Source organism: Mirounga angustirostris, unplaced genomic scaffold (genome assembly GCF_029215605.1).
Source record: "Mirounga angustirostris isolate CCGP_5_RB_7025 unplaced genomic scaffold, mMirAng1.0.hap1 SCAF_1, whole genome shotgun sequence".
NCBI lineage: Eukaryota > Metazoa > Chordata > Mammalia > Carnivora > Phocidae > Mirounga > Mirounga angustirostris.
This window is the reverse complement of record NW_026991709.1, coordinates 140,034,637-140,047,744: the sequence shown is the minus strand read 5'-3', so window position 1 is coordinate 140,047,744 and position 13,108 is coordinate 140,034,637. Positions and strand designations below refer to the sequence as shown.

The following is a 13,108-nucleotide window of genomic DNA, read 5'->3' as shown; positions in this document are numbered from 1 at the left end:
ACAGCCTAGCATGCCTTAATTTTATCATTGTTGTTTGTGAGAGTCAAACTGAATCCTGTGGGTGAATAGACATCAGGCATATCCTCCTTATATACTTAGGGGTACACATTAACATTTTTAACAATGAAATCTGCATTGAGAAGTAAAATTTGCAAGAGAAAAAAGAAATCTACAGTTGGCATTGCTTTTTCCCCCAATTAACTGATAACATGTAAATTAGATGTTTACAAGCTACTTTGAATGGGTGTTTATTTTTCTTCTATAAAGGGTTATCATTTCCAGTGGAGTTTATAATTTGAGAAAGACCCTGTTAGCACCACTGTGGCAAATGTTAGCAAAATGTGGCTTTCTAAAAATGTCCCATCCTATTATGTTTAGAATCATCTTTTCTTCACTGGGATTTATTTACATATATCCCTGAGCTACTGCTTTTGAAGTTGAATGTGTGAAGTCAAATATATGTGACTATAGAGAACTCTTCCCACTTCTGAATCTTCTAGATATCACTCCTATCCGTGGGGGACCAAGAATCACCCAACCAAAAGATGAAAACCCTGCATTTTGAACAGACTTTGTTTTCCTAGTGAAGTTCAAGTTCTGGACTTCAGCTCCACCAGATGCCCAAGGATTGGGAGCTGCTGGAAGGGTGTGGAAAAGAAAAGACCAAGATGCCTTGGCCCCTCCAGGGCCTCTCTCTGGAGGTCCTGTGCTAGGTTCTGTGGCCACGGCAGCGTGGGAAGGCTCTGCTCCCTGGATGTGGTAGACACAGGATGACAGGGCTCTCGGTGTGCTTCTGGGAGAAGAAAGCTGCAAAATTCATCTGTGGGGAGAAAACTTGCACCTCACAGAACTTTCCTCCAAGTTAAAAAAGAAACAACAACAACAACAACAACAAAAAACAAACAAAAAAAGTCATATTTTTCAACAGAATGTTTTATATTTAGGATTGCAGAAACTATGTTTAAAGGCATCTAGCCTTCCGTGTATAAAAATAGTTTTAGATTGAGAAAATTACAGGCCCCAGAGTAATAATATATTGGACAATTCACTGTATTCCCCCATTTTTTTTTTTTAGTTTTAAAGGAAATTCAAAATAGGTGATTGAATTTTGTTGTTGTTGTTTTAAGGAAAGGATTGGTTCTCTCTTAACCAGTGGGTGCTAGTGGCCTGAAGACAGTAGACAGTATTTGTAACCTTTGCACAGCCTCTGGGAGTAACTGTCAAATTGTCGGATGTAAGCTAGACTAGTCGAATATATTGCTGTATGGTGTGTGTGTATATAGACATATATATGGGGGAGGGAGGAGAGGTTTTGATTAGGCTAATGCTTTGCTGCTAATCAAACTTAGAGTGTTTTTAGAGCACTTTGAAGAGTTCATAGAATCTATGAAAGAGATGCAATATTCCTTGTTCTAAGTCCCTTCTCACTAAAATTACCTACATCGTTTTGAAATTTTTATTGTTTGGGAATTTAAAATGAAAACAAGTTATATAATAAAATATAAGTCCCTTCTTTATTCATTGAGACATCCCTAAAAAAACAAGAAATCAGAATGCCAAATAGTGTTCCATTCCTACGTAGGGAGACTTTATGATGAAAGTTTTCTAGATTCTTATTGGGCTAACATCTCTTCAACTGGCTTATAATTGGTGTAATATCCAGAAATGCCCTTATTGCCAAGTCAGACTGCACTTCTAACTGCTTAAAGAACACTTTAATTCTATATAACTAGTAATATGAAAGCTGAAATTATGCTTTTTATTTACTGCTCACTGAGTTCTGTTATCTTTATTTACATTGATATATTTTTAGTATGTTCAAACAGGATTTAGCTCAATATATTTACAGGGGTTGAAAAATAATAACCTTTTGTGTAGTACAGAAAAGCTCCTAATGTGAACCCATACCACTTTTACGATTTGTATGTTCAACACTTAAAGGATATCCAATTCCTTTAACTAATGCCTGTGAAAATTGCCAATGAATCTTTATCTTTAAGCCAAATTAATGATTACAAATACACTGTAATTTAAAATAACAGATGCAATTACAGTAATGAAAAATGTCAGTTTCAGCTTTCAAACCAATTCCATTCATATGTTAAATTTACATGTAAGATCAAAATGCTATGATTTTGTTGATTTACCCAGGTAAAATTTTATTCCTAGCCCAACTGAATTTGAACTTGCACTATTATTTTGTATATCTTTTCATGTATGGAATGGACACATTTCCTCGTTGTGTAAGAGGCAGAGGCCTACAGGGGCATAAATTTTAATTGTGATAGAAGCCAATACCTAGAAATAAACCAAGCTGTTGGGATGAAAGTTTGAACAATAAAGTTCTTTCTCAAATGATAATATATTGTCAACAAAGTGTAGAAAAGAATAGTATTCAGAGGTTACACCTTGGTAAAAAAGAGAGAGAGAGTGAGAGAGAAATGATTTCTTTGAAGGTGTTTTCGAATGCATACAGTTGACCTTATTGACCAGAAAGGGAACAAAATATTTCCATCAAACTACTTCTTTTAGACCATAGACGTGGCATTTATTATGCTAGAAGCCCGGACGAATTAACAAAGATAAACAAATGGATGTCAACAGCTTTAGGCCTGTCAAATCTTGCTGACAGATGCATTCTTTTGCCAAAGTCATGAATGTATTCTATTTGATCCCCTTCATAGGGGACTACCAGTCACTGGATCCACATTCTCCCAGCTCAAGAGCAGGCCTCTAAGAGTTAGGCACTGGTAAGGGATCCCTCTTGTACATGGAGTCTCATCCCCACAGCGACGTTGCCTTTTCAAAAGCCCTCACTTTCTGACTTTCTGACAAGAAGCCCACTGCCCTCACAAAGAGAACAAGAATGATCATCTTGTTTTCACTCTCCAAACTGCCCTCTAGTGCAAAGTTTTTACTTGAGTGTAGTAGGCTCATAATCTTTGCTTGACTGCCTTTAAATTTTTTCTCTTTCTCTTGTATAATTGTTATTTGTTGTGCATTGAAATCCCTGTGAATTCATCTCATTCTCAGTCACTGAATATTTGTATGGGACAGAACATGAATCAGTCTTTTCAAATCACTTTGGATACCCAATGCTTCAGTTAATTATGTTTTGATCTACCAACTCTGTCTGAATATGTGTACTTGAAACCTTAATTTGCTTTTTAAGAGCAAAATGATCCATTTTCAGGGAAGTGACTGCCGCAGGCATATGTGCTTGCTGGTTGTTAACCTTATATTCTTCCAGATGTTTGATATTTAATTAGAGGTCTCCAGGGAATAGTAACGTGGACACTAGACCCAGGGCTCCTGGGTGAATTTCAGGATCTTGCTGGAGAAACGCTGCTTGAGTTTAATGTGGACACTTGTATAGCACTGGGCTGTGTGCACGCTCTGGGCATTCTAAAGCAGAACCTAATTAAAGAAACACTGTTATGCAGTCTACCCAAATGATAGAACTGATCAGGAGGTAAGGTCTTCTTACAGGTACCATCTAGGACTTATTAAATACTACGAATTTTGATAATCAACAACAAATACAGGACCGGTTGATTACATGTAATTCCAGCAATATCATCAGTTAATCGCCACTCATATTTAAGATGTGGAAGGCAAGAATATTGTTTAGACAGTTGTATCAGTATTAATATGCATAGTATCCGCATCCCTCTATTTGATTTGCTGAATTGCAAACTATTTTTATCGCTCTCTCTCTCTCTTTTTTGGAACTGTGTACAGCAAATACGCTGGATTCCTGTAGAAATGGCTTCAGCTACTATTTGAAGGCAGGAAAAACTTCTTTGTAAGGTACTTTTATTGCTTGCCTTTTACTTTTTCTATGGTGCGTATTCATGAACACAGACATCAGCTGGAGAGGCAATGCAGATGAACCAGGCTGAACCAGCTCCTCGGCAACCTGAGATGCAGCTATGAAGGGTTGGTGAGCAAGGAAGCTCAGTGCTTCCCTATGTTGACCTTGACTCTTGGGGTAAAATTCCGTCTAAACATGAAATTCTTCATGTTCAACAACCAAATGTGATAATAAGTATATTTTATGTAACTTTAGATCTTCCAGATCATGTCCTTTGATGGAAATTGACAGAATTTTGGGTAGATTATCTTTTCCATTGAAATGTGCTGCTAACAGTATGCTTACCCTTGGATGCCATTTTTCACGTTGATAGGAAGACACAAATGTCTCAGGGAAACAACTTTGTGATAAAGAAAGAAATTCTTATGTGTGTCATTGCGGTTAAATTGCATATTGTAAATATAACTGTTATGGCTGATTACATCCCTGCTGTGATGTTGCTTTGAGATTTGTAAGAGGGATAGGAAGGATTTTATGATTTTGATGGAGTGACTGATGGATATTGCAAATTTACATGTCTTCTGGGTCCACAAGCAATAGTTATTTTAAAAATGAAGATCACGCACCCTAGAAGCATAGCAGTGTTCTTGGTCTGTGAGGTATGTTAGATTTTTTTTTTTTTAATACATACATGCAGTAAAGAACCAGTTTTTAACATTTTTAAAAGCTTATTGATCTTATCATAAAAGTGAACTCTATTCTCAACCGAAGACTGAATATTATTCCTCAAACTGTAGCAAGATGCCTTTTTTTTTTTTTCCATTTTGTACCATGAAGCTTTACACTGTACCCAGGAACTGTCTTTAGAGGTAACAGAAATGCATTCATTACAGCAAATACAGGACTGTGTAAAGGCTGTCATTTGGAAGTAGCTTACCTTTGTTTCCTCAGAACAAAGATAGAAGTTTCATTGTTTACAGAAAACCAGTGTCACTTTGATAGGTAATCAATCAGCAAGTGTGGTTGATGCTTGGAATTGATGTGTTGAGCTCACAAGTGAAAAATTAGCTGAAGGTTTTGCAAATGTGTGATGAACTGATCCCATAAAACGAGCAGAGAGAGGTTTGAACTAGAATAACAAACCCAGAGGAACACAGCTTAAGGCTTTAGCACCTGCAAGTCAGACCACAAAGGCCACTTATAAAATAATATCCTTAATCCATGATTTAGTTCTACATTTCAAGCACCAGTTAAGTCAAAATTCTGGAAAGGAATATAATGCTTATGAGTGGTTATTAAATTTTAGCTTTCCTTGCCCTTCATACAAGTATGTTTACCTCATACTTCAGTGAGTTTGGAAGGAAATGGGGCTGGTTTAGGGATACCTTATATCAAGAAGGAATGCATGAAGATTTGTATGAACTCCACATGACATTGAGGGAGGCGAATAAATCTAAGTACTCAGAAGTGAAACCCCAGCTTGTTAGAGATAAAAGATGATTCTGTCAAGGGGATAGGACAGTCTGCAAACAAAAACTGAGAAGTCAGAGGGCAAACAGAAGGCAAGTGGTGTCCCGGAGCCTGGCATCTCCCACAGGCCAGTCCCAGGGTGGCAGGTGATTGGCAAGGGGCCAGGCAGTTCCTGATGCTTGAATGATTCCTGCTGCTGGGTCTCCTGGCAGCAGCGGGTCGGGTCTCTCCCCAACGTGCAGTTACTGATGGACTGGTCTCTCTGCACTGTCACCAGTGAGCTGAACTCCCAGAAGAGTAGCAGATGGACCCCTGAAGCGCCCTAGTATTGTGTTGGTCCAATCCTTAGGACTGGGTCCCTGTGAAGCATTCCAAAGACGTTAGACTCCTCTCAAGGACACGGTTGTGTCTGCCATTCAGTGAATGTGTGTCTGCCGCTGACACCATGTTTGCTTCCCCCTCTTTTATCCATGGCCTCGGGCCTGTTTTGTCTGACAAAACAAATTTTGCAAGACATATATGTGGACATTAAATAGATAAATGTGGGCAGATCTGAATACATTTACCCTTGGCTAGATTCAAAAAGAAGCATTTCCATGTATTTCAGTTGTCTGTGAGTAAACCAGTTGATAATCAGGCTACGGAAGGATGCCGTCATTTTGCTCTTCCAAAATGGCAAACAAAAATCACTTCAAAGGAAAATCTTTTGAGTGAATTTTGTGTACTGACATTTAGTGGATCAAAACTGAATTGGGATGCTTCCTGTATTCTGTTGTTCCCAGTGGTGAGTTTGGGAAGATCAAAAAGAACAGAGCTGTCCTCTGGGGGGGAAAAAAAGTGCAGCCTCCCCCCCTTGTCCCATCTCATATGGCCCAGAGCTTCTGTGTTCTGGACCGCCACAGGCCCACTGTGCCCACAGAATGGAAAAGTACCTTCAATTTGCTTCTTCTCCCTTAGCTTGCAGGCGCATACCTGTCTCTGTTCCAGTCCCATCTGCAGGCCTCTCTTCTATTTGGCGCACACCCCGGCTGCCCATTCTTACCGGAGGAGCGCACGGCTACGAGGCTTCCTGTGGGGAGCCCTGCGCGGTCAGAGGGAAATTGGGGAGCTCTGTGACGCAGGCGGTATGGAAGGCAGAGGGACGAGGGACCTCTTGCTCTGCACATGAGTCTGTCCTCCCCAAACCTCCGAAATGTTCCTGCTGTGAGCACACTGAGGCTCCAAGGTGGCGAGGTCTGAGGCCCTGGGAGAGAAGAGAAGGGCAATGCCTCTATGAAAGATTTATATAAAAGATGCACGTGGCCTTTATTTTTGCTATCGCTTAAATATGCTCTGTAAAATGCTAAAGAAAATTAAAAATGTATTTTCAATCTTATTGGAAAAGAATCTCTCTTTTGTCAAGAGTTTATAGCAAACGGTTGTCGCTTTTCTCTGACCAGCTCTCTCAATCTCTCCTTTAGGCTTATGAGTCTTTGATTAAAAAAAAAAAACCCAAAGCTCCGAAAGGTGATCATATATATGTTTATGCTCAAATATGTCCCGCAGCTCTAATTGGTGGCAACTATCTACTGCCACCAATGTTGTATAACGAGTACTTCAAAACTTAGTGACTTAAAATGACAAGCATCTATTATTTCTCATGAGTCTGTAGGTCAGCTGGGTGTTCTGCTGATCTGAGCTGGGCTCCCTCATGTGCCTCTGGTCAGTTGACAGGCTGCCTGGTTCTGGATGGTCTACACGGACTCAGATGGGACAGGTCAGCCCTCCCCCATGTGTCTCTTACACCCTTCCAGCAACCTAGCCCAGATGTGTTTTGTGGTGGCAGCAAGAGCCAGTGCAGAAACCCAGGACTCCCTTGTCAAGCTTCTACTTGCCATCAGGTTTTCCCAATTCCCATTAGCCAAAGCAGATCCCATGGTTAAATCTCACGTGAACGTGGGAAGGTAGATCAGGTTTTTATCGCTGTGTAACAAATGGCTATAAACTTAGCAGTTAGAAACGACACAAATTCTTTATCTTGAAATTTCTGTAGGTCAGAAGTTTGAGCATGTTTTAAAGGGTCCTCTCATAGGCTGGAATCAAAGTATAGGAGGGGGGCTGGGGTCTCATCCGAGCCTTGGAATCCTCTTCCAAGATGGTGTGATTATTGGCAAACTTCAGTTCCTTGTCTGTAGGACTGCAGTCCTCAGCAACTAGATGCCACCTGTAATCCCCTGCCGTATGGCCCTGCCCATAGACAGTTCACATCAAGGCAGCTTGCTTCTTCAAGACCAGCAGGAGAGCTGATCTCTTTCCCTCCTCGTTGTTGAGGAAGAGAGTTTTAGAACACAACCAAATCAGGGGAGTGACATCCTGTCACCTTCATCATGTTCTAGTTGTTATAAACAAGTCACAGGTGCAGCCTGTACTCAAAGGGAGGGGATTATACAAGGAAATGAGTCACTGAGGTCACTTTAGGGTATGTCTGCCACAGAATGTAACACTAAAGGGCACAGGAATCAGGAGATCTGAGAAATATGAAATATCACAATATATGAAATTGAAACAATATATGAAACCCCAAAATATGAAACATCACAATATCAACACACCTGGAGAAGGAAGAATTGTGTGAAGTAGCCTCATAAAAATGACTTCAGACCACGGGACCTGAATTCCAGAACATTTCTAGTCCCCATCCTAGGACTCAGTTAGATGTCTCCAGGAGGCTGTCTGAAAACCAAATCTAACCCAGCCAACAGACCCACAGTCCTCAGTCACTGGCATGAGAAGCAGGAATGGAAATTGTTGTTCTTCTAGAAGCCAGGGAAGCTTTCAGGAGAACCACATTCTTCAAACTCCGTGAGGGGTAATCTGCTTTTTTTTATTTTAGTTCTTTTTTTTTTTTTTTAATTTATTTATTTGAGAGAGAGAATGAGAGAGAGAGAGAGCACATGAGAGGGGGAGGGTCAGAGGGAGAAGCAGACTCCCTGCCGAGCTGGGAGCCCGATGCGGGACTCGATCCCAGGACTCCAGGATCATGACCTGAGCCGAAGGCAGTCGCTTAACCAACTGAGCCACCCAGGCGCCCTATTTTAGTTCTTTATCAAATGAGAACAAATTGATTATTCTCAGTGATTATGTTTGTACGGCAGAGAACAGGAATTAAATAAGTGAATTATTAGCTATAGCTATCTATACTCTACAACCTTAAAACTGCAACCTTAAAAAAATACATCAAAAGAAAAAAAAATACATCATAAGCAATGAGTAAAGGAAGATGGCACCCAAATATAAAGATTCTGTCCCTCTTCTCAAGATTGAGCACATAATTTCATATTCATTTTGCTCTATATACGAGCTTTATATGAAGCTGTCCCTATTGTGCAAATTTAATTTGCTGCCATACTACATATGAAGACTAAAATGGCATGAATTAATTTTGCTCATGTACTGGTTTTATCTCTTGAGCCATGCAATGTTGCCACAGATGTTTTAACCATCTTTGGTATGTGCAAAAAGATTGTTTATTTAACCCAGAAAAGCAGTTGTAATTTTCATAATGAGGATATAGGTACACATATTGTGAATTGTTCAAGGATCAAGAAACAAATCACTTAAAGTCTAAAATTCCCTAAATTTATTTGCACACGAAGCAAGAGGTAAACACGATTAAGGATCTGGGCTTTTGGCTCACACAGACTTGGGTCTGAATGCTAGCTCCAGGAGTTTCTATTTGGATGACTTCAGAGCAAGGACCTAACCTCTCTAGGGCTTAGCTTCCTCATCTGTAGAAGGTAGACACTAGTGGATTCCACTTTCGAAGCTTCCTGAACCCAGGCTTGATGTAAGAATTAAATATCATGGTAGAGGGAAGGCACTCAGGGCAGTGTCAGCCTGTACCCGCCCAGGTCCACAGACCCTGCACTATTTCTGTGCCCCAGGCCTCCTGTACTCTTTCTCTCCCGACAGCCTGCATCCAGGTCTCTTTGGTGAGAACTGTCCTCGGGTTGCAGGAACCGGTTTTGTCTGCTGGCACTGGTGAAACTTCACTCTCCAGAGGTAGCCCTTAATGACTTACAGAGATGTTCAGGGGAGCGAATCCTCCAGCACCCTCACCCCGGACTGCGACAGCTCTGAGGTATGCCCGTCACTGTTTCACAGTTCCCTTGGAGAACAGAGTCAGTCACCCTCCGTGGAACTGTGTCTGGTAATGTGTCCTAGCCTGGCTTCCTTCTGGTCCCTGCCTTACTTCCCCACTCACCAATCGGTTTTCCCGGCAGCACTTCCTGACGAATCCAGCCCAGACCTCAGGATATGCTTCTAGGGAAGACCACGCAAGGCACTGGCAAAATATAAATGGCCAAATTAAAATGCACTTAAACTTTTTGTGATGAGGAGCGTGGATTGACAATCTCTTAATGGTACACGTGCCAAGGATATGATTGGTGTCACAGTCCTGGTATAGAGTCCCCATTAAGCAGGAATGAAACTAGGCACAGTGACGGCACTCCCCTGGCCTCCTCTCCCTACCCAGGGTCATGGGGTCCTCCGGCTACCAGTGGGGTAACAGAGACTAGCAGCATAAAGAAAGGCTAGATGAACAGGGCTGTGGCACCTCCCTCGCCTCCTAAAAGGTTTGGAGGCATTCCTTCCCATTCCTAGGCAATCAGCTGCACCTGCCACCCTGCCCCTGCAGTTCTATTCTTATACTTTAGATCAAATGAGGTCAGAATTTCAGGAAAAGAATTCCCAGGAAGTAGAACCGTTGGGGAAGAAGTGGTCTTCCTGCACCTCCATTCACGACACAGAGAGTTAACTCAGCTCGAGGGAAAATTCCCTGCCGTCTAGAAGGAAAGGCTAGCTGGCTCTCATTTGGTCTCTGAGAGAGATGGAATGGTTTTCTCATTTGTCCTTCACCAATTCTCCTTTGAGAATTTTTTCTTTTTTTCGAATAACCACAACCAAAATAAAGAGCATCTTGGTGTCTGCTAATTTATTTTTTAAATGCTTTTGAGTTCTGCTTATTAATCCCACTGTGAACCTTTTAGATGATCATATCTGCCTCCTTTCCAAAAAATTATTTCTTATGACAAACATGTACCTTTCAGCATGAATTACATAACAAGTGACTACTCTATTGAAATGCTTATCAGCATCTCTGCTCAGTTACACTATCTTCATTGGAAAAAAATTGTGAGGACAATCCCCGAAGGTTGTCATGTCCTGTTTTGTTCCTCTGGTCACTTGCCTGGTCAGGCCTTACCAGCAGTGACCTGAGCATTTCGGTAACAGGTGCTCCAGTTTGGAAAGGGTATTCCAAAGTCAGCAGTGCAGAAAGGCAGGAAGCGGTAGTGAGGTACTTGGTCCTTCACAGTCAGCTTGCCTAGAGAGTGCCAGATACGAGGAAGAAAAGCACTCACTCCTGGCCATAGTCTTTGCTCCTGAAGGATTCAGTAGAACTGCCACTAGAACACTTTCCTGGCCCCTTCTACTCCCTACACCATCCTTCCCCACCTCCTGCCTGTGCGCATGCGTGCCCACGCGCACACCCTCCCCCCCACCTCTTTCAAGAAGGTGGACAGAATCTTCCAAACCTTTTCCTATTGGTTAGCATTTTCCTTGGTCAGTTGAGATGGCATGAAGCTTTATGTTGGCCACATTTCCAATCATCTACTCAACTCTTTCATTAGTTTTCCCTTTTTTCTTTCTTTCTTTTTTAAATAAAAATATTTTATTTTATTTTATTTTATTTTATTTTATTTTATTATGTTATGTTAGTTACCATACATTACATCATTAGTTTTAGATGAAGTGTTCCATGATTCATTGTTTGTGCATAACACCCAGTGCTCCATGCAGTATGTGCCCTCCTTAATACCCATCACCAGGCTAGCCCATCCCCCAACCCCCCTCCCCTCTAACAACCTCAGTTTGTTCCTTTTTTCTTATTCTAGATTTGGAATGTGTTGGTTTATATGCTAACCTTGTTTAAACTCTGTGTCTAATAGGAAAATATCTCACCCTACATAACACAATGACTTCAAGAGACAATACTATTTATATTATTTAATATTAAAGCTTGTCTCCTTTTTCACTTTCTCCTAAATTTTGAAGTATTTTTAATGTGCATTTTATACTTTAAGGGATATGAAATATCGTGGAAATATTCTCTGTTTTCCTACTTTATCCTGTAGACTCCATAACAGCCTCCAGAGCGTTTATAGCACCATAGATTTTTGTTTTTGTTTTTCCATCAGAAACCATAGAGGTGAATCGCTAACTTTGAAATGAAATTCTGACCTCATCTTTACCTAGCATTTCTATTTTTAAAAGTTTTACTGAGTTATATGGATCAAAACACAAACACACAAACAAATAAGAAGTTGACTGATAATATTTGAATCAGAAAGTCTTTCGTCCACTTCACAGTAATCAGATCAATTTAAAGAAGTGCTAGATTTACCTAGAGCAGTAAGTTTATGAGACTAATTTCTAAAATTCTCACCTCAAAATTCAGTCTGTCCTTTGTCCTGGGGAAGGAGAGGTGTGTTGAGTGGTTACTGCATGGCAGGCACTGTGCAAAGCACTTTCTAGATGTCTATTCATCATAACAGCCACTGTGCAAGAGGTCAGAACTAACAGTATTGTAGAAATGAAACAAACAAAACAAGGTTCAGGGACGTTAAGAAGCCAATAGTTAGTGGTAAAAAACAAAACAAGAAAACGCAGAACCCCAGAAGAAAACCAAGATTCTGAACACCTCTAATACCTATGCTCTTTTTAGTCTCACCAAGTAAAACCCTTAGTTTATATCATCAAGATAAGATTACTCAATTTATGGGACTTAAAAAATTCTCTTTATGTCTTACTTAACGGTATCATCTTGCCTCTAGGTCCTAGCGTCTGCTTTGTAGGTATCGCTTAGGAATGCCTTAAATAATAGTTACAGGACAACAATGCTCTCTTCATTCTTTCCAAAGGCACAAATGCAGACCACTCTAGCATTTCAGGAATTGTTTACTGCTGGAGCATGAGCCATGCCAGAATACTCACAATCCAACCCACATTTTAATGTTTTCAGTAGGACCCAACTTTCTATAAAGTGCTTTGATGACCCTGCTCATATAACCTCTTGATATGTTGTAAGTTTGCAAGTAATACTTGCTAATTAAATGGCTCAAAAATCAATCCAGCATTTAGTCTATAGAAGTCAATGGAAAAAAAAAAAAAGACAACAGACTGGAGTTTTCCTTTCAAAGACAAAGTGCAAGAGATATTTTGGCTGTGTGACCCAAGGTGAATGACTTAACCACTGCGAGCCTCAGTTTTCAGAGATAATAGGGCTTTTCTGTCTGTACTACCGTCAGGATTAAAGGTGCTAACATATGAGAAATGGTTCAGTGTATGGATCAAGGGTACACTAAATAAATACCAGCTTGACTAAGTTGCGGTTTCCCAGAGGTTAAAGGACAGCCTTGCTGACTCATTTAAGTTTTCTCATTTTTAAAATGCCCCAGCCAGCACTGCCTCCTTGAGGATGTCCAACCCGGAAGATGCCGGTTCCAGCAAAACAGTGCCAGATGGGTCTGCTGATACCTCAGCATGCTGTTCAACTCCGGAGTACAAGAGATCGAATACCAACTGGTCCAAAGACTAAAAGGGAATTTATTGGCTCATTTAATTGAAATCTTCAGGATGGGAAAGTTTGAGGCATTGCTAAATTCAAGGGCTCAGAAGGTATCAGCAAGACCCTCTGTCTCTCTTTCTTGGACACTCATTTCTGAATTTTGCTCTCCTCCGTCATGGATTTGCTTCCACGCAGGGCCTCTTCCCACAGTGGTT

The 13,108-nt window shown here is 40.7% G+C and overlaps 1 protein-coding gene across 1 annotated transcript in view; it reads left to right on the top strand.

Moving 5' to 3' along the window:
- The window catches only part of NEK10 (NIMA related kinase 10), a 233,142-nt gene extending 226,309 nt beyond the window's left edge, over positions 1-6,833 (top strand). Inside the window, exon 38 of the mRNA XM_045903905.2 lies at positions 501-6,833. Coding sequence (XP_045759861.2) covers positions 501-549 — 49 coding nt within the window. The 3' untranslated portion in view covers positions 550-6,833. The remainder of the gene's footprint in view (positions 1-500) is intronic.
- Positions 6,834-13,108: the final 6,275 nt, after the last annotated feature.